A 21,619-nucleotide genomic window follows, 5' to 3' on the forward strand; every position below is an offset into this window, starting at 1 on the left:
ATCATTTTTTAAATGTGCTGTGAATAAATGCTGTCAAGTTGGTGAGATGGACTCGTGCTCTTTGTGACTCTGGTAGCTCTTCTGAAGAAACACCACCGTCTCCCCACACCGTCGCCATCTGTGAGCACACACTGCTGCTCTGCCAGCATGTAGAAAATCACATACACAGGTGAAGAATATTACTACTGTTAAACATTTAACAGTAGTAATTAAACTGAATTAAACTGTCATTTAGATCTAAATACCTCAAACTCGCTCTTAATTTCAGGAATACAGAGAACAGACAGGAGATTAGAGGCCAGGTTGGTGTTCAAGAAATTGTTTAGGTTTTGTCTTTCTTTGTTTGTTGTTGTAAACACTGTGGACCGATCTGCATTTGTTATTGCTAAATTTAAATATTTAAATCTAATATAATATTTAAATATTAGATTAGAAAATGTCAAAACATAAATTGTGATTTACTTTTATTCATTACAACTTCTTAAACTTTGCTGAACGTTTTGAAATATGAAATGAACTTGCTGAGTGTTGACTGTCAAATTTTAAAGCTCAAAGTAAAGTTAAAGTTTACCTGGGTCAGACTTGTTACTGCATGATGTAACCAAACATACCACACCCTGCATCATGTGATTGGCTCTTAGTCACACTGTAGGAATATTTCTTTAGTGCCTCCCTTCACAGATGTGTCTGTATCAGGATGGGTCTAAACAACATGGTGTAAATGCAGTTGCTGGTGAGCCTCATTTCCTGTAGGAGGTGAACAAGAGCAGAGATCTGTTTCCCTTCAGAGCACAGAGGTTGTTTCTGTTCAGAGAAAGTGAAACTGTCTGACAGTCACTGAGAGACGGTGAAACGGCACAGCACATGAATCAAATGGACCAAACAAAATTCTGCTGTTCAGTCTGTTTGGATCTACTGAAGGATCCGGTGACTATTCCATGTGGACACAGCTACTGCATGAACTGTATTAAAAGCTTCTGGGATGAAGAGGAAAAGAAGAAAATCTACAGCTGCCCTCAGTGCAGACAGACTTTCACACCGAGGCCTGTCCTGGTGAAAAACACCATGTTAGCAGATTTAGTGGAGGAGCTGAAGAAGACTGGACTCCAAGCTGCTCCTGCTGATCACTGCTATGCTGGACCTGAAGATGTGGCCTGTGATGTCTGCACTGGAAGAAAAATGAAAGCCTTCAAGTCCTGTTTATTCTGTCTGGCATCTTACTGTGAGAAACACCTTCAGACTCATTATGATGTGGCTCCATTAAAGAAACACAAGCTGGTGGAGCCCTCCAAGAAGCTCCAGGAGAACATCTGCTCTCGTCATGATGAGGTGATGAAGATGTTCTGCCGTACTGATCAGCAGAGTATTTGTTATCTCTGCCCTGTGGATGAACATAAAGGACACGACACAGTCTCAGCTGCAGCAGAAAGGACTGAGAGGCAGAGAGAGCTGGAGGTGAGTCGACAAAACATCCAGCAGAGAATCCAGGACAGAGAGAAAGATGTGAAGCTGCTTCAACAGGAGGTGGAGGCCATCAATCAGTCTGCTGATCAAACAGTGGAGCACAGTGAGAAGATCTTCACTGAGCTGATCCATCTCATCCAGAAAAGAAGCTCTGATGTGAAGCAGCAGATCAGATCCCAGCAGGAAACTGAAGTGAGTCGAGTCAAAGAGCTTGAGGAGAAGCTGGAGCAGGAGATCACTGAGCTGAAGAGGAAAGATGCTGAGCTGAAGCAGCTCTCACACACAGAGGATCACATCCAGTTTCTACACAACTACCCCTCACTGTCAGCATTCAGTGAGTCTACAGACTCATCCAGCATCAATATCCGTCCTCTGAGCTACTTTGAGGATGTGACAGCAGCTGTGTCAGAGGTCAGAGATAAACTACAGGACATTCTGAGAGAGGAATGGACAAACATCTCACTGACAGTCACTGAAGTGGATGTTTTACTGTCAGATCCACCAGAGCCAAAGACCAGAGCTGGATACTTAAAATATTCATGTGAAATCACACTGGATCCAAACACAGCACACAAACAGCTGTTATTATCAGAGGGGAACAGAAAAGCAACAGCAGTGAAACAACAACAGTCTTATTCTGATCATCCAGACAGATTCACTGTATATGAACAGGTCCTGAGTAGAGAGAGTCTGACTGGACATTGTTACTGGGAGGTGGAGTGGAGAGGGGGAGGAGTTTATGTAGCAGTCACATACAAGAATATCAGCAGAAAAGGATGGGGTAATGACTGTAAATTTGGACGTAATGACAAATCTTGGTCATTAGATTGTAACAACAACAGTTACACATTTTGGTACAACAACATCCAAACTCGTGTCTCAGGTCCTCGTTCCTCCAGAGTAGGAGTGTACCTGGATCACAGAGCAGGTATTTTGTCCTTCTACAGCGTCTCTGAAACCATGACTCTCCTCCACAAAGTCCAGACCACATTCACTCAGCCGCTCTACGCTGGACTGACACTTTCCTTTAAATATGGAGACTCTGCTGAGTTGATTAAGCTCAAATAGACTGAAGTCTTTCATATTGTGGGTTTAAATCTGTATTTTAGTTTCATTTTATTTTCTCTCCATCATTTCTGCACAGAGATCAGCTGTCAGTCAAACATTACGGGTGGTACCTCCACATCTTCTAGTTGTTCTCTTGATGTTTCTGAGTTTTTAAAGGAGATCTTTCCTGTGACTGTTTATGGAGGCTATCACTGCTCATCATCATTTTGATTTACTAAAATATTTCTCCACATGAAAATGTAAACTTCTCTATCCTCTAAATGTTTCTGGAATATTTGTATTGAAAAATGTCGACATTTCTCTTTATGAGTATGGCAGACCATGTGTGTGTGTTTGTGTTTGTTTTTGTCAAAATCATCAAACAAATGAGGAAAAACTGTGATTTTAATGAATGAATTCATATATTGTGTTGATGTTTTATTGTGTGAATAAACTGGAAGGTTTAACTATAAATCAAACTTTGAACAAAGTCTTTTCTTCTGTCTTCATTCCAGGATCTCACTCAAATCTGATGCAGAAAATATGAAACTAATCTGAGAGAATAACTGAAGCAGTTTTCCTCCTGAAGCATCACAAAGTTCAGAGTTCATGTTTAGAGCAGAAGATTCAGCAGTCGCTCTGTGACCTTTCAACTTTCTTCACTAAAACAGCTTCATTACAGAGAAACAAGTCACATTTTCTTCATGTTCTTAAGTCCTTTCAGATGTTTGTAATGGTCCTTGAATGCAGCATCAGTGTTACAGGTTTAAAAGGTCACTTTCTGTTGTGTTCAAAGATTTCCTTCAGATATGGTCTTTAATCAGTAAAGCCAGTGATACAGCAGTGTCATTAGCTGTGTTATTGGCACCAGGCTGTGTTTATGTATGTATTTAATTCTGTCTGAGGATGTCTTCAGCATGAAATGATCATTTGGTCAGCTGCTGTGTCTCATCTCTTATCAGACATTGGTTGGAACAGAGTTTTGTTGCTGACCATCTGACAAGAGGCTGAAGAAAAGCTTCAGGCTTCATTTGGACACTACGTTGGACAGAAGTCTCCACAAAAATGACTCAGAAACACAAATATTATTAATGAAAGTCCAAATTTCAAAAAGGGGTCATACATGATCCTGAGAAATGTCCTTGAACATTTGAACATGAGTCAGAGGGTTGTCAGGTTTCTACACTGCATCGTGGCATCAAGCCTGAGATGTCTGTGTGAACAAGTATGGAGGACACAAATGCACAGACGCAGTCGAGCTGTTTACTGCTGATGAGGAAGGAAAATAGTCTGTTGGATATTAAAGCAGCATTTATTAGAGTAAGAACAGATACTTGTGTCCTTCATTTGATCCCCGTCAATTTACAGAAGACTTAAGGACCCTTTGACTTCTAACATACAGCTGCATGTTTACAATTTTATTATTTATTGATTTCTAGCAAAGCGAGACTTTACTGATTAAAGACATATAATCAGACATATTACTGTTACTCTCTGAAAAAGACTCACATAAAACAGATTTATCACAAGCAAACATCAAGACACATCCTTCATGGCTTAAAGTTGCAGTGGGACTCTTTCGCCATCTGGTGGTTGTAACAGTTATGACAACTGTTCCTGCATATATGTCCCTCCTCAGTGTGAAGAAGACTGGACTCCAAGCTGCTCCTGCTGATCACTGCGTGTTCCTCCTGTGTCTAAAATCTATTTCCATTATGAATCAGGAAACTGTTTGCACCAATCATAAAGGCAATAAAATACGTCACACACTAAGAAATAACAAAAAGGAATTGTGGATTTCAAGGAGATTTTTCCCTCGTTTTTTGAAATCATAAGAATAAAAATGGAAATAAAACCATTGTTCCAGACCTGCAGCTAAGATACTCGAGTATCTTAAAATATGAAGCTGAGTATTACTTCCATACTTTCCTCCACTGCTGATGACCTTGTTACCTGCTGCTCCCTGTTAATGATCAGCCTCAGTTCTGATAGTAAACTGTTGGCTCTCGTTCTGTCAGGTTGTTGCTCAGTGACGTCTTGTTTTCATTTTCCTTCTTCTTCAAATGTGTCTTCCTTTAACTCTTTGCTTTTGTTTCTGCTTCAAACACCAAATGATACACGTGCTGCACCTCTGATGGTTTGTCAGAGAGCAGAACAATTTACATTACAGAGAATATTTTACAGTTGAACATAAACTTTCACTTTTTCCCTCTAAAGTGTGCTCACTGGTTTTTCCAGCTGCTGTGAGATGTTTATGCCTGACTGTAAAGATGGAAATAAACACAGATGGAAACACTGAGTCAGAGTGTTGCTGCTGGTTAGTCAGTATATTAACAGAACATGGTTCATAAAACTGCTCCTACAACTGTTTTTGAATCATTTTTAAAGACACTTTATTGTTCTGTTTTTGTGTTTTGGCATTTCTGTGCTAATTTCTTGCTTTAATGGTACTCTAATTTAAACTGATTTTTCCTATTTTAATACCTAAATAAATAATCATTTATTTTTTGTTCATTTGTCTAAATTCTGGGAAAAGAAAGAAGTTTGTATTTGTTTAAGATACAATGAAATCATATTTTTACATATTGGAAGATGACATCGAGCTGAAAAAATATTACAGGTATAAATGGAAACTACAGTTTATTTCTGTTATTTCCTGTGATCGTGTTTGTACACTCGCTCATGATAACTGTTCATTCAGCTGCTGTTTTTGTCTGCTGGACATCTTTAGCTTTCAGTAAGGATGCATTCATAGATCAGCACATCTTTTTGAACCACATTTCTTATGAGACTCAGAGTTTACATTTTGGAAATGTGGTGAGACCTGGGGTAGAAAGAGACTGAAGCCAGCTTCAACCTCGGCAGTTTTGTGTGTGTGAAGCAGAAAGATAAGAACTGTGTGGCCAACTCATCACACACATAATCCTGAATCAGAAAAACAGCATCAAGTGTTGTAATTGTTAAACACAGAAGTGTGATTTATATGTGGTTTTACTGATGGTTAACACAGTCGCACAAACACCTGAAACTGATCAAAATATAAAACAACATATTAAACATAAATATGTGCCAGTTACCAGAACGTATATGTGGTTTCACTGAGATTTAATTATGCTCAGTTTCTCAATACTGCCATGTTGAAAATAAATTAAATAAATCAAAATATATATGTTTAAGTAAACCAGTTCAATCCAGGCCACCAAGAGTCTGACCGTGGTGTGTGTGTGTGTGCGTGCGTGCGTGCGTGTGTGTGTGTAATAAAGGTCGTCTTCATTACTTAACCATATAAACATACATGGTTTATTTTAATATTTATATTAAAGGAAAGGGCACTCATACAAAAGTTTGTTATGTTTTATTGATTATTTGGCTTTAGGTTTTCCAGTTTTCCAGCTGCTGCTGTTTAATGTTTGCCTAGGAAAATAAATTTCAGTTATTATGGAAAGTTTGGTTACACTGTAAACCCGAATGTTCTAAGTAATTAAATAGATTAAGTAGTGTATACTCAAAGTCTTTAAAAAGTTCTGTTAACTTAAATATGTCAAGTTCGTGTAACATGTTCTTCCTTTTTGAGTAAATGAAACTAATAATTTTTGATTGAATTGAACTATTTCTATATTAAGTAAGCATCACTTAAAATCATAACTTAAGCACAACGTAACACAGTTAAGTTAGGACATATAAGAATGGTAAAGTCCTGTTATTTTTGTTGTTTCAAGTAGGTAGGATTTAATAATAAACTTAATTTATGTAGCACATGCTAAAATACAATAAAATCTCAAAGTGTTTCACCAAATAAGTAAAATCAAATTGTCTTAAATGCATTAGTGGAAGACAGAATGTATTTATTTTAATATTCATTGTCTTATCAATGTATCCTATATATATTTTTTTAATTTTTTCCGTAAGTGTTGAGCAGCTGCAGGAATCAATTTTTATTCCGAGTTAATCTCTGATTCGCCCTCCGAAGCGGAAGGCGGCGCTAATGAGCATTATACACTGATCGTTTACCGCTATTTGGAAAAAAATACGAAACACAGAAGAAGTAAAGGTATATGGGCGGGAAACAGCACCAAAGAGGCAACACGGATGACTGGAGAAAGTTGGACCTAAGGCAGCAACTAGCATCACTGGACTTACAGTAAGTTTTCAATGTTGATATTAGTTTATTGTTAAAATACGAATATTTAGTTGTATTTTAGGTGCGTGTCAAAAAGAATAGCAGAAATGTCGGGTCCGTGTTTTTAATGTGCTTTGCTGCTCTCCCCGAAGGAAACTTTGCGCTTGCAGAGCTAGCATTAAGTTGTTGTAATGAGGGTAGCAGGCTGTTTAAAAAGTTAGATACTACTTGTTCTAGAGGTGGCGCCCGGTCGCCTAGTATGAAACAAAGTGTTTTAATCTCTCTAAATTTTGAAACCCCCTCTCATGACTCAGAATAGTTGGGTCCAAACAAGCCCGTTGTCCCTGCAGTTACACAGCGGAGATACCTGTCTGCAGTGAGAGTGCTTTCAAGCCGTTTTCTTGTTAGAAACGCTATATTTTAAACTATATGTGCGAATAAGTGGTGCAGGTGTATTAGGCGTTTGAGCGACGGTCTCGATAGGTGTTTTTTTATATATATCAGTCACTTTACACCGTAGAATGTTCGGGAAACTCATCCTTCTAATACACCTGCTCTGACAAGCCACGTTGTTCACAAGCCAGAGTTAGAGGGCCAATGAAAGAGCACGGCGCACACATCGTCTCCTCTCACTTTGCCTAATTAGTGGAATCACTTGTCAATCAACTTCTGTCAACCAATTGGCACTCTTGGATCACTAAGGTCCTAAAAAACAAACCTGTCAATCAAAACAACCAGAATCGTTCGGAGAGAGAAGCAGTGATGAGGAGCCTGACATTTTTGACATTAACTATGTATGCACATTAAATAATTTCAAATAACATATGTTTGGGGGAACCTCTCATCAGTAAGGCTTTAGTTTGTAGAAATGGCATTGTTGTTGATTTAACCATGCCGTTAAAGTTCAAGTGCTGCTGCTTTTCTTCAGTATTGTAATATTTGCTCGATGGCTTTAGTATCTTGACTAGAGATGCATTCACACTTTGGGGATTAAATGAAAAGATCATTAACAGGGAAAAATTATAAATGGAAGTATTTATAATTTGTCACCGTTTGGATGCTTTTTAATTGTTCATCAGTTTATGCCTTTGGATCTCTCTGTTCCAGCTTCAAGAATTAAGACAGAGTCAAGGAAGAGAACTGGGGATGTGATAAAGATACCAGGTAATTCATTTTGTTTGTGAATTCTTCTACCAATCACCTCTCTCGCTCTCGCTCTCTCTCGAGTTGTCTTAAAAATATGTTAAACTAACTACTAAACCAACTTTACTTATGCTATTTTCCACCTATAGATTCTTATATAAAACAAATTGTTTTGAGGAAAACAGGTTGCCATTTTAAAGCAGTGTTAGCTGTAGTCCATGACCATGTTTTTGTGAGCTAATAGTAATTCACTTATTGTTATTATTTATCACTTATTAATATAACTTAACTGTTATATTAAGTTGTAAGTATAAGGAGTTCTGTTTTGTTTCCAACATGATCTGGCAGTGTAAGTTGTGCGCAGCTTCCTTCACCTCCAGAATACAGTTATTTAGACACTACAGGCTGCAGCACAGCCACTATTCCCGAATCAGCCCTCTTCCATGCCTCTACACTGATTGCATTTGTACATTTCAGACACTTATGCACTGAGTACTCATTTGTCAAGATATCATACAGCACAACTTAGCAGTTGTGCAGAGCAGAGTCAGAGGCCTGTGTTATTTAAATGCCCTTTATGCACATTTCAGCAACCCTTTTCTGAAACAGGCCTTTTCAGTCATCTCAGAAAGCATTTGAAAAATCATGAAACAGTGACATGCCCATATAAGGATTGTAGGTATAGCACAAATGTGTACTCTTCATTCAATTCCCATAAAAGTAGAGCACACCAAGCAAGTCTTGCAACAGACTTTCAAAGTGATATTGTCAGTGAGGATCCCCATAATCTCCAAGCCAGTATTTCTGAAGTAGCTAGTGACTTGCATGAAGAATGCCCAGGCCAGAGCACGGAAGTGGGGAATGATGATCAGTGTGACACTGACAGTCTAAGAAATCAACTTAAAAAAAATGTGTCTTCCTTATTCCTAAAGATGCAGGCTATCCTCCATGTCTCAAACACGGCTACTCAAGAAATAGTAGAACACTTGAATCAGATCTTCTCCTTATCTGAGCCGTTGATCAAAGAGGCAGTTAGTGACATATTGCAGAGAAACGGTCACAGTATTGCAGAACCTACACTGAGTGAAGTTGTTGCCACTGTCATGGACTGCAATGTTCTGTCTACATCAACCTCTAAAGGTGCTGAGTTGAGTTCAACCAAGCGCAGAAAAACCTTTATTGAGTGCAACTACCCTTGTGTAATGCCAGTGGAGTATCAGCTGGATCAACCTGGACATACCAGCATGTATGTTCCTATCCTTTCAATGATTCAAGAGTTGTTTAAAAACACAGACATTCTTAAGAAGATTACTGAACCAAATACTGCATCTGGTCAATATGCATCATGCTCTGATGGCTCTCATTTCCTTGAAAATGACTTACTGTCAACAGCGGATCTCATTCTACCACTCCAGCTATATATTGATGAGCTTGAAATTGCCAATCCACTTGGCACATCACGCAAAATTCACAAACTTTGCGCTGTATATTGGGTCCTCGCTAATGTACCACCAAAATACCGATCAGCATTACATGCTATACAGCTAGCAATACTGGTAAAAGTGACAGACCTCCGTAAGTATGGATATGCAGCTGTACTTGCGCCATTGCTGCGTGATGTTCGTACTCTGGAACAAGACGGTGTCTTCATTGAAAGAGTTGGCCAGAATGTCAGAGGCACCATCTTTTGTGTTTCTGCTGACAGTTTGGCTGCTCATGGATTAGGTGGCTTTGTAGAGTCATTTAGAACAGGCCATGTTTGCAGATTCTGTATGGGCTCAATTGAACAGTTTCAAGTAATTGAAGTCAGAGAGAGAAGGTTTCCTCAGAGAACCGAAGCCAGCCATGACCTACATGTACAAACCGTTCAAGAAAGTGACACTTTGAGCAGCCACTTTGGTGTTAAAGGTGGCTGTGTTTTGCGTGAGTCCCTGAATTACTTCCACACAATCACGGGGTTTCCTCCAGATATACTCCATGATCTTCTGGAAGGTATTGTTCCCATGGAGCTTTCTCTTTGTGTTAAAGAGATGATCCGGCTGAAGTACTTCACTTTGGAGTATTTGAATCACAAGATTACATCATTCCCATATCAGCACACCAATAAAGTGGATAGACCTCAGCCCCTTCCCAAAATGTTTCTTTCTCGAGGAACGATTGGAGGTAATGGACATGAAAATGCCACTCTGCTCCGACTTCTTCCATTGCTTGTTGGCAGTGTAGTACCAGAGGGTGATAAGGTATGGGCAGTTTTGATGGAGCTGAAAGAGGTGGTAGAGTTAGCATTGTGCCCATCATTTACTGATGAAACCTTAGACTATTTTGTGTGCAAAATCAGTGATCATAGACAGGCACTGCTAGAGGTTTTCCCTGAGGTTAGGCTCCGTCCTAAACATCACTACGTGTAGTTAAGTGCTTTGGCCCCCTGCTGCACGTTTGGACCATGCGGTTTGAGGCCAAGCACCGCTTTTTCAAAAGAGTGGTGCGTGACACTCAAAACTTCAAAAATATTTTGAAGACAATGGCAGTCAGACACCAACACATGATGGCATATCATCTTGCTGCGCCATCATTTTTCAAGCCAAAAACTCAGGCATCCAGGGTTGACTCTGTTCTGGTTTCAGCTCTACCAGAGGTTGCTCAAGCACACATTAGAGAACAAACAACTAGTGACACAATCTACAAGACATCAAATGTGACCATTGATGGCACAGACTATGTCTGTGGAATGTTTCTGTCTGTAGGAGTCAGTGGTGGACTGTCTAAATTTAGCAAAATAAAACAGATCTACCTTGTGAATCACAATGCATCTTTTCTGTGTTGTGACTATGAGTCCTGGTATGTTGAACATCTGCGGTCCTATGAGCTGTCAACTGCTGACACAAGCCTGTCAATCCACCTGCAGTCTGATCTCAACGATACAGTCCCTCTCTCGGCATACAAGATAGACGACTCGCTGCTGCTGACCCCCAAGCGGTTCATTCAAGTGAGACAGAACTGAGTTCAGGTAATAATGAATGGTTCTTTTATTTATCAGTTATTGTGTTTGTATTCACTCTCTGTATAATTGAGCAATTAATATATTCTATATCGTACCTTTTAACATCCTGATTTTGTCTTTTCATTAGTACAATGGCAGCTGCACCTCCCCAACAACCAATGCTTATTCGTGTTGTTGAGACAGACCGGGCTAGAAAATTAAAACTCAGCTCACGACCAGCCTCTGTTGATGCACTGATCAAGATTATAAAAGAACAGCTGGAAATCGACCTTGACTTCAGTTTGCTTTATGAAGATCCAGACTTTGACGGGAAACTTACTTCCCTTGCAGACATTGAGGAATTGCCAGAAAAAGCTGTTGTGCACATCTCACTTTCAGAAGACTCCAGCTCTACTGGAGTCTACTTTCTGATCTACTTTCAGATGTGTCATCTCCAGAACGTCTCAGTAGGTGGCTTCAAGGTCCTTTTCCAGTTCCCACATTTGCATTTGATGTTGAACTGAAACTTCAACATGGAAATGCCGAATATGAGAGGAGCAACAGACACTTCAAGCTGACTAGAGACCTCAAGCATGACATTTTAGAAAAGCTTGCATCTACTATGTATAGTTTTAAGGCTTACCCAAGTGATAAAGAGATTGCAAAAGCTGCTGAGGCTCTTGTAGCCAAACATCCCTGCTTGAAGGAAGCAGGATCTGAGACTGGCTGGAATGGATGGAAAAATAGCATCAAGTTTAAGATGGGCAATAGTTGGGTTGCGGTCACGTGGTTCTGATGACGTGCGGAGGCAGCGCGATTTTTGAGTGGAGGGCGGAAGTAAACATGGAGGACACTGTGGAGAGTCAGGAGAGCAGCTATTGTGCAACTTTAGACCCCGTTTCTCGGGAGAGATATAAACAGATAGTTAAAAAATATATCGGACGTGATCCGTATTCTTTGAAAATGTCCGAATACACCACAGAAGTAAAGGATTTGCCTACTATCGAGGCTGTGGATATCACCAACTACTTGGTCCTCCAGACTTCTTACTACACTAGGCAGCAAATGAAAGCTTTCAAGAGTCTGGAGGCGTACAATTTTTTTGTCAGCGGGTGGGTCCACAACCTTGGAACAAAACGTCTCCGTGATGGATACAGTTTGGTGTTTGCAAGGGTGAGTGTTTGTTCTTATATTGCTTTATCTTAAACACGCTAACAGTTAGCGGTAGCGGCTTTAACGTCAACAAACATGCCACATCCTTAGGACTTCGTTAGAGTGACAGTTGTTTGTTTCAAGGTAAACCTCAGCTGGAAGCTGCAGTTCGGGGTTCTCCACTGTCACTAGGCTCAAATCCGGGCTCTCAGCCGTCTGTTGCATATCCAAAATCGCCTCTGCACATCGATGCTGTTCTGCCTTAAGCTTCATTCTTTTCTCTCGTTTGAGAACTGATTCCGATCTGGGTTTTCGTTCGTAGCCGAGATTGACCGTCGGAGCCCAGTCCTCCGACTCTTCGTCATCCAAAGCACTTGGGCAGCCTATAGTCCCAATCAAGTCAATATTAGACTACTAACTTAAAAGCACTAAGTAAACGAGAATTTAACGACAACCTAATGCTAATAAGTTCGTTTGCAAACATAACATTACTACTGACGAAGTGGTCGCTGCAGACACGGGCATTGGCAGACTCTGCTCCTCCCGACTGTAAACGTAAATTTAAAATCCATTTTTTCCTACGTTTTTCGGTTAGAATTTTCCATTTTTCTCCTCTTCGTTGGGCTATTTTTGGTACCCTAAAATACCGTTTATCGGTTTCTCTGGTCGACCTACTGGAGCATCCGTAAACACAACAGGACATAGGCATTTTGCGTACTGTCTGTCTGTGATTTTGCGCTTATCTTTTTCACTTCCGACCGCCAGTCAAATTTCGCGCTTTACGTCGACGTCACGTCTACGTCAAATGAAACCTAGCTATTATAGGATCAAGATGAGACGGGCTGGATGTCAGGAGGTCACTGTTAATGCTGGAAAAAGAAGTAGAAGTAATCCTGATAATGAACCTTCACATTCCAACATTAAAAGGGATCCTTCAAGCCTTGACCAGTTGAGGCAAGCAATTGTTGAAGAAGTCAAGAAGGCTGAGAAGAACCTGCCCCTCATTAGAAAGTTGATGGAGACCACATTTCCCCTGCGCAGACAAACCATAGTGATGTCCTGCCCACCAGTGAAGGAGCTCTTGGACCTCTGGCCTGCTCTAAAAATGGAGTCTGAGGTAATATGGATCAGCTCTCTTTAAAATGAAAATTGTAATTCTTACTCATGTGGCAGCTTTTTGCTGCTTTATAAAGGTGTGCGAGATTCTTCAAATTGAACTGTATTGTCCTTCTGCTGTAGTTGTATGCAGAGTTTCAGCGGATTACAAATCAGAACCTGCCCAATACATTCTACGCTGAACTTGACCGCCATCTTCCTCGACTGATGACCTTATTCAGACAGAAGGCATCAAAAACTGGGAAGACAGCAGATGCCCTGGCTGAAATTCTAAGAATTCACGATGAACAGGTAATAATAGATTGTTACACATTTCATAGGTTGAACCAGTGAACATTGGACAGGTTCAATGATTTAAATGAGCTTTTTGAATTTTGCTATTAGTCCACTTTGTGTTTGCTATTTGTCTGACTGTATTAAAGATGTGAACAGGTTATTTGTGGACATATGTTCTGATTTGACTGTTGTTGTTGTTGTTGTTCAGTAAACTCACCAGTATATACAATTCTGTTTTTATCTGGCAATAGGACATCCATGATATCCACACCAAGCGCACTACCGTTCTCCACGCCCTTCCTGTCTATCTGCGTGAGGATGTCTCTGGATTTTTCAGAACCTGCACTGTGAGTGTCCTTAAGTATCTAACAGATACTACTGTACATACAAAGTACAAACATGTATTTTGATGCACTGTTTGGACTTACCTTTGTTTAGTCTACCCATACGGTTTCCATGTATGGTCTTTTCTGTCTCCTCACTACGAATGAACTGAATTGGTGTTTTGTTGAAAGTGATAAGATGTTTAGTAAAACATTTTCCTGTGTATTTCCTTTAGCTTAGTTTCAGTCTATCTCACACCACTTGATTCTCTGGTGAATTAGCTGATTTATGTGTGCAGAACATGGATCTTCTGTTTTTCACCTCTTACAGTGAGACCCAGGTCTCCCTTGTAAAAGAGGTATTGGATCTCAACGGGAGTTGGTAAAATGAGAAATTATATGTCGTCTGTTGTATTTCTTGGGTTAGATTGTGATTAGTATCTCTTTTTCATTCATTCAGGACGAATCTGATGAGTTGGAGCTTGATGGTGTTGAAGTGGCCCTCTTCACTGTCATCAGTGACCATGACACGACAAGTCCAGTTCACTACCAACCTGTGAAAACCTCTGTCGTCATTGAAAGTGATGCCGTGGTCAGTCTCCCCAGATTTGGTGAAGCCTTCCTGGTAATGTTTGGACTGATCTATGCACTTCACCTCAGCTACCCCAAAGCCCTGACCAACACTTTAGAATTTACTCAAAAGATTTTACTTGGTCTAGAAAGTGGTAAACTGTCACCCAGGTTACAGACCCTCAAGAATGACTTGGTTATGTAGGAACTCATCTGAAAGAAGGATGCAGGGTAAAGCATTATAAAAGGCTAGTTCAAAGTTCTCTCCTTTTATCTAAATAATGCCTCAAAACGTTATTGCATTACTCTACAGGTGTTCAGCCAATAGGTCCAAACTATACAACGTGCCTTTGTTCTCATTAACATAATGCAAAGAAACACTAATGTTTTGTATGTTTTAATGTTTTTCGTAATACTATTTCTAAAACATTGTGGGCTGCGCAAGATGACCTAAATTTCACTGTTTGATACTGGTTAATGTAAAACAAATAGCATTGTAATTCACTCAAATTGCTGCCCTGTTGCCTTATTCAGATATTAGCCATAGAGCCAAAGGCACATTTTGATATTATTTATTATTATTTGGCATTATTTTTTATTACTCTGACAGTTTTCCTGACTAAACAATTTTTGGTCTACTTATTTTAATTTATAAATGTTTTTGTTAATTATTTTTAATTTTTTTTTTTTTTTATGTATTTAATTTCAACATAATGTGCTAAAAGGGAGCAGGCAAGATACTGTTCAATGGCAGATGTTTATGACTTTTGCATATTAAGTTACCGATACTCAGTGTAATTGAGGCAATCAATTGCCTCAAAAATTTTAAGTTTTGAGTCACATGTTTCTAAGTATCAAGTATTCAACATATTTGACTAACGTGTACTTAAAATAATGACAACACAAACTAATAAACATTTGAGTTTTGTTAACATAAAAATGTTGTGGTTGTGTACTTATTTTTTATAAGTTCTGTGAACTTATTCCTTTGAAATTTGTAAACTTGAAACTTTAAGTCATATTAACTGCAAATATTTGAGTTGACCGTTCTCAAAAGATACAAGTACCATGTAATCCAAACTTTTATGTTCTGGAAAAATTTGACTTTTAAGTTGATCAACTTTAAAAAATTGAGGCAATCGATTGCCTCAATTTTTTTGAGTTCTGGTAACTTATTCGGGTTTACAGTCTAGATGTGTGTGTTCATGGAGCTTGCATTGTCACCTGCTGGACATCACTACCTGACAAGTTTAACTGTCTTCAGAACATAGCAGAGGCCTTATTGACAGTATTTGGCTCTACATATCTGTGTGAGCAGATTTTCTATCACATGAGTGTCCCCGGGTAGCCGTCTGAATGCTGGGCACTCAGAGACCTGTGTCTCTGAGTGGGAGACCAGAGATCACATTAACATTTGTATCTCTGTATTAACAAACATGCCATATTGGCCCAGTTTATTTTTCTTATCATTGTTGTGAGGAGACCATAAATAGCATTTGTATTTTCTGTATTTGCTGTTATGGAGTTCTTGTTATGGATTAAAAAGTGTCTTTTTTTTTTTGTTTGTTTCAAAATAGCTGATAACTATTCGCTGATAGCTGCCAACATCTGCGAACAAATATAATTCTATAAAGTTGTTCTATATAGTGTGTAACTGTTCATATAGAGCGTTATTAAATTTATTGCTAATGCAATCATATGGCACACTGACTTCTGAGGACATTTTAAATGGCACTCGTCATCAGAAAGGTTGCCTACCCCTGATACAGAGTGTCTGTGACTGCACAGTAGAACTGCAGCCATACCCTGGTTCTTATAAACAACTCATTGTCACTCTGCCAAGATATTTTTAGTGCCTCCCTTCACAGATGTGTCTGTATCAGGATGGGTCTAAACAACATGGTGTAAATGCAGTTGCTGGTGAGCCTCATTTCCTGTAGGAGGTGAACAAGAGCAGAGATCTGTTTCCCTTCAGAGCACAGAGGCTGTTTCTGTTCAGAGAAAGTCAAACTGTCTGACAGTCACTGAGAGACGGTGAAACGGCACAGCACATGAATCAAATGGACCAAACAAAATTCTGCTGTTCAGTCTGTTTGGATCTACTGAAGGATCCGGTGACTATTCCCTGTGGACACAGCTACTGCATGAACTGTATTAAAAGCTTCTGGGATGAAGAGGAAAAGAAGAAAATCTACAGCTGCCCTCAGTGCAGACAGACTTTCACAGCGAGGCCTGTCCTGGTGAAAAACACCATGTTAGCAGATTTAGTGGAGGAGCTGAAGAAGACTGGACTCCAAGCTGCTCCTGCTGATCACTGCTATGCTGGACCTGAAGATGTGGCCTGTGATGTCTGCACTGGAAGAAAAATGAAAGCCTTCAAGTCCTGTTTATTCTGTCTGGCATCTTACTGTGAGAAACACCTTCAGCCTCATTATGATGTGGCTCCATTAAAGAAACACAAGCTGGTGGAGCCCTCCAAGAAGCTCCAGGAGAACATCTGCTCTCGTCATGATGAGGTGATGAAGATGTTCTGCCGTACTGATCAGCAGAGTATCTGTTATCTCTGCTCTGTGGATGAACATAAAAGCCACGACACAGTCTCAGCTGCAGCAGAAAGGACTGAGAGGCAGAGAGAGCTGGAGGTGAGTCGACAAAACATCCAGCAGAGAATCCAGGACAGAGAGAAAGATGTGAAGCTGCTTCAACAGGAGGTGGAGGCCATCAATCAGTCTGCTGATCAAACAGTGGAGCACAGTGAGAAGATCTTCACTGAGCTGATCCATCTCATCCAGAAAAGAAGCTCTGATGTGAAGCAGCAGATCAGATCCCAGCAGGAAACTGAAGTGAGTCGAGTCAAAGAGCTTGAGGAGAAGCTGGAGCAGGAGATCACTGAGCTGAAGAGGAAAGATGCTGAGCTGAAGCAGCTCTCACACACAGAGGATCACATCCAGTTTCTACACAACTACCCCTCACTGTCAGCACTCAGTGAGTCTACAGACTCATCCAGCATCAATATCCGTCCTCTGAGCTACTTTGAGGATGTGACAGCAGCTGTGTCAGAGGTCAGAGATAAACTACAGGACATTCTGAGAGAGGAATGGACAAACATCTCACTGACAGTCACTGAAGTGGATGTTTTACTGTCAGATCCACCAGAGCCAAAGACCAGAGCTGGATTCTTAAAATATTCACGTGAAATCACACTGGATCCAAACACAGCAAACAAACAGCTGTTATTATCAGAGGGGAACAGAAAAGCAACATTAATGAAACAACAACAGTCTTATTCTGATCATCCAGACAGATTCACTGTACGATATCAGGTCCTGAGTAGAGAGAGTCTGACTGGACGTTGTTACTGGGAGGTGGAGTGGAGAGGGGGAGGAGTTTATGTAGCAGTCGCATACAAGAATATCAGCAGAAAAGGAGGGAGTGAATGTGTGTTTGGACGTAATAACAAATCTTGGTCATTAAATTTTTACAACAACAGATATACATTTCGGTACGACAACATTGAAACTCCTGTCTCAGGTCCTCGTTCCTCCAGAGTAGGAGTGTACCTGGATCACAGAGCAGGTATTTTGTCCTTCTACAGCGTCTCTGAAACCATGACTCTCCTGCACAGAGTCCAGACCACATTCACTCAGCCGCTCTATGCTGGACTGACATTTTGGTTAAATTATGGAGACTATGCTGAGTTGATTAAACTGAAATAGACTGAAGTCTTTCATATTGTGGATTTAAATCTGTATTTTAGTTTCATTTTATTTTCTCTCCATCATTTCTGCACAGAGATCAGCTGTCAGTCAAACATTATGGGTGGTACCTCCACATCTTCTAGTTCTTCTCTTGATGTTTCTGAGTTTTTAAAGGAGATCTTTCCTGTGACTGTTTATGGAGGCTATCACTGCTCATCATCATTTTGATTTACTAAAATATTTCTCCACATGAAAATGTAAACTTCTCTATCCTCTAAATGTTTCTGGAATATTTGTATTGAAAAATGTCGACATTTCTCTTTATGAGTATGGCAGACCATGTGTGTTTGTTTGTTTGTGTTTGTCTTTGTCAAAATCATCAAACAAATGAGGAAAAACTGTGATTTTAATGAATGAATTCATATATTGTGTTGATGTTTTATTGTGTGAATAAACTGGAAGGTTTAACTATAAATCAAACTTTGAACAAAGTCTTTTCTTCTGTCTTCATTCCAGGATCTCGCTCAAATCTGATGCAGAAAATATGAAACTAATCTGAGAGAATAACTGAAGCAGTTTTCCTCCTGAAGCATCACAAAGTTCAGAGTTCATGTTTAGAGCAGAAGATTCAGCAGTCGCTCTGTGACCTTTCAACTTTCTTCACTAAAACAGCTTCATTACAGAGAAACAAGTCACATTTTCTTCATGTTCTTCAGTCCTTTCAGATGTTTGTAATGGTCCTTGAATGCAGCATCAGTGTTACAGGTTGTGACTCCTGTGAACAAACTGACACAGTGTGATATTACACATATTTAAATCTGTCTTTACTGATGATGTTGAAGCTGCTGAAGGCTCAGTGAAGTTTTGTCTTCCTGCAGGTTAACAAGTGAAATCTGAAAGTGATGCACAACACAAGAGGGCGCCTTCATCCTGCTAACAGGGATGTAGAGGAGGTTAAAGCACCTCAGCTCAGTTTGTCCACATGTTTTACATTCTGACATGTTTTTAGGCTGAATAAAGCCTTTGTCATAAAGTGCATTATGTCATAGATCATTTTGTGTTATAAAAATGATAAGAATTATTGTAATATTGATATAGCACCAGGTTCAGTTACCTTTACATAAAAATTGATGGTAGAATTTTCCTTTAAGGAGCAACTTTTTACTTTAAGTACATTTCAATAAGGAGAGATCATCAGAAAGAATGAACATGATTTATTGATGAACTTACACAGAAGCTTTATTTCAGAGCCTGAACTTTTTTACTCTTAGTTGAGTAACACGAGTATTTGTACTTCTACTTAAATACAGAATGTCTGCACTTTTGCCACCTCTGCTTTTTGGTAGCTCCAGGAATGAGAACAGAGAGCAGAAAGAACAGAAAAAAAAAAAAAAAAAAAAAAACCCACACACACACACACACACACACACACACACACACACACACACACACACACACACACGTTCCGGAGGCCGGCCGCGCGGAAGGCAGCGGCGGCGGCGGAACAGCACAGAACAACAGCATTCAGGAGGGCGTCCACAATGGCGGACAGGACGAGGACGAGCAGGCCGGACAGGACGGGGTGAGGCAGGACCAGACGTTGCGGAGACCTCCGGCGTAGACGAGGCAGGACCAGACGGCAGCATGGCAACCGCAGGCGATGGAACAGGTGGTGGCACTGCGGGCCCCTCGGACCCTCCAGCGGAGGCAGACGAGCGAACAGGTGAAAACATAATTGGCCGAAAAACACTAACCTTTGCTTGATCCATAAGCTCTGCAACGCCAAGTCCCAGTTCTTTAGCCAACTTAGTTATGGCAGGTGGCACTCTGTTGCCAGTTCTATTTGCCAGCTGAGGCATGGAAAAAGACAGGCTGAGAATCTGCCAGAGAAACAAAAGGAGTCCTAGACATAATGGCAGCCACAGGGGCTGGCCGGAACACTAAACAGTCACCGGCTCCCAAAAGAAATGGGGTGCGCTCAGTCGTTCTGGAGTGGCAGTGGCGTGAACGCTGTTTACCCCGGGAAGGGGGAGGAGGCGAGCCGGACCATGAACCCTCCAGCTGACCGGGCTACAAGTCCTCCAGCTCATCACACAGAAGCGGTTCTCCAGAACCTCGAGCAGAAACGCCGTCCTGCTGTGGCGAACGCAGCTGCTTTACAGCGAGCTCCGTCTGCTGCTGGTGCGTTGGTGTGGAGAGAGAGATAGCAAGCTCGGTGGCTCTGACATGCTCCCTCCATGCGGCTATGGTGTGGCCCAGATAAGTGTCCATGGAGAACTGATGAAGCCGGGGGTTGGTCGTAATCATTGCCTCCACCGCGCTCAGTCCCACAGCCATAGCCTGTAAGTTATCGGCCTGAGCGATGTGGTCCAGCAAATCCACCAACCCCTTCATCTCAGCCTCAAAATCCGAGGTGGAAGAGTCTGCGGGGTCCATGTTCTGGTCGCGATCTTCTGTTATGAAACGGCTGTGTGCAGGCAGGAAAAGGACCCAAAGTGCAGACTCCAAAGACAACACGTAAACTCAAAAAACAGCTTTAATGCTAAACTCAAAAGGGTAACAAAACTAAGAATATAAAATAAGCTTACTCAGACAGACCACACAGCCAGATGAGGATGGATAAAGGTAGATCACAACACAGACCAAAGAGAACACAGGGCTTAAATACACAGAGGGAGCAATCAGGGAATGGGAAACAGGAGGGAAACACAGCTGGGGCAAATCAGGGCTAACGAGAACAGGAAAGCAAAACTAAATACGTTAACATGAGACACGGACTTTCAAAGTAAAACAGGAAACATAACACAGAGACGCAGACTTGACAAGGGGGTACAGCTGACAGGGGAGACAGCAACTAGAGAACACAGACATAAACCATAAGACAGAACTCTAGCAAAGAAACCAAAGACTAGAAATGATAAGTAATATCATAAACTCAAAACTCTGGGTCAACGACCCAGGCATCCTAACATCGGGTATGGAGGATTGAAGACAGCAGATGATGTTGTGGCAGAAGAGAAGATTCACACTGATGGGCTTCATCCATCAGTGTGAATCTTCTGTTGCCTCTACTGTTGTTAACAGAAAATGCAAATCAAAATTACTATTTTGTTAAATATGGGAAATGTTACCAACTATGTAGAGAATAATGGTGAGATGCAGTTGCACATCATCATCATCATGTGAACTGATTCCTGAACCGCTCGTCCTGCATCATCTTCAATTATCAAGCTCTGTCAGCATGATCTCCATGATTCCTGGGATGTATTCCTCATAGACCACCCTCAGGAGTTTCTGCAGTGTGTTTAGCTTCTGACTCAATATACACCACAGACCTGAATCAGACCCTTTAGGTTACACACAACAGAGCAGGTCAGTCAGGAATCTTTCTAATTACTTTTTAAATGGCAGCACTGCCACAGAGAAGCTTTTAAAAACCTGAATAATGCTGCTGAAACTAGAGGGTTTATATATCAATAAGATTAATGATAACACACTTACCTAAAACAAAGGTAATGTAAAGCATATCATCAAAGAGTAACTGCCACAGGAAAACATGACTGTCAGTGAAGACATGCATCTGTCTGCTGCTTCTACCATGGCACCATATTCAGCAGAGAAGACCACTTTGGTTTTGTCTCTCTAATTATGCGAGCTGGGACCACATCCTCACTTTAGGTTTGACAGCATTTCTAGTAGATAATGGCAGATGGCTTCAGCATGAACTGAG

At 40.6% G+C, this 21,619-nt stretch overlaps 3 protein-coding genes across 3 annotated transcripts; all 3 read left to right on the forward strand.

The window, feature by feature from the left end:
• The first annotated feature begins 864 nt into the window (after window positions 1-864).
• LOC134617348 (tripartite motif-containing protein 16-like) lies at window positions 865-2,634 on the forward strand. The gene has a single exon (XM_063462560.2). It carries the CDS (start codon window positions 865-867, stop codon window positions 2,530-2,532), a length of 1,668 nt encoding a protein of 555 aa, XP_063318630.1. The 3' UTR covers window positions 2,533-2,634.
• A 10,104-nt stretch (window positions 2,635-12,738) lies between these two features.
• On the forward strand, window positions 12,739-14,415 carry LOC134616187 (uncharacterized). Its single transcript, XM_063460917.1, has 4 exons — window positions 12,739-13,023; window positions 13,146-13,313; window positions 13,550-13,645; window positions 14,082-14,415. The coding sequence occupies exons 1-4, from the start codon at window positions 12,739-12,741 to the stop codon at window positions 14,394-14,396; spliced, it is 864 nt and encodes a 287-aa protein (XP_063316987.1). The 3' UTR covers window positions 14,397-14,415.
• Window positions 14,416-16,206: 1,791 nt separating this feature from the next.
• Window positions 16,207-18,147, forward strand: LOC134616837 (tripartite motif-containing protein 16-like). The gene has a single exon (XM_063461877.1). The coding sequence runs from the start codon at window positions 16,243-16,245 to the stop codon at window positions 17,905-17,907; it is 1,665 nt and encodes a 554-aa protein (XP_063317947.1). The 5' UTR covers window positions 16,207-16,242; the 3' UTR covers window positions 17,908-18,147.
• The last annotated feature ends 3,472 nt before the right edge of the window (window positions 18,148-21,619 follow it).

Source organism: Pelmatolapia mariae, linkage group LG18, assembly GCF_036321145.2.
Source record: "Pelmatolapia mariae isolate MD_Pm_ZW linkage group LG18, Pm_UMD_F_2, whole genome shotgun sequence".
NCBI lineage: Eukaryota > Metazoa > Chordata > Actinopteri > Cichliformes > Cichlidae > Pelmatolapia > Pelmatolapia mariae.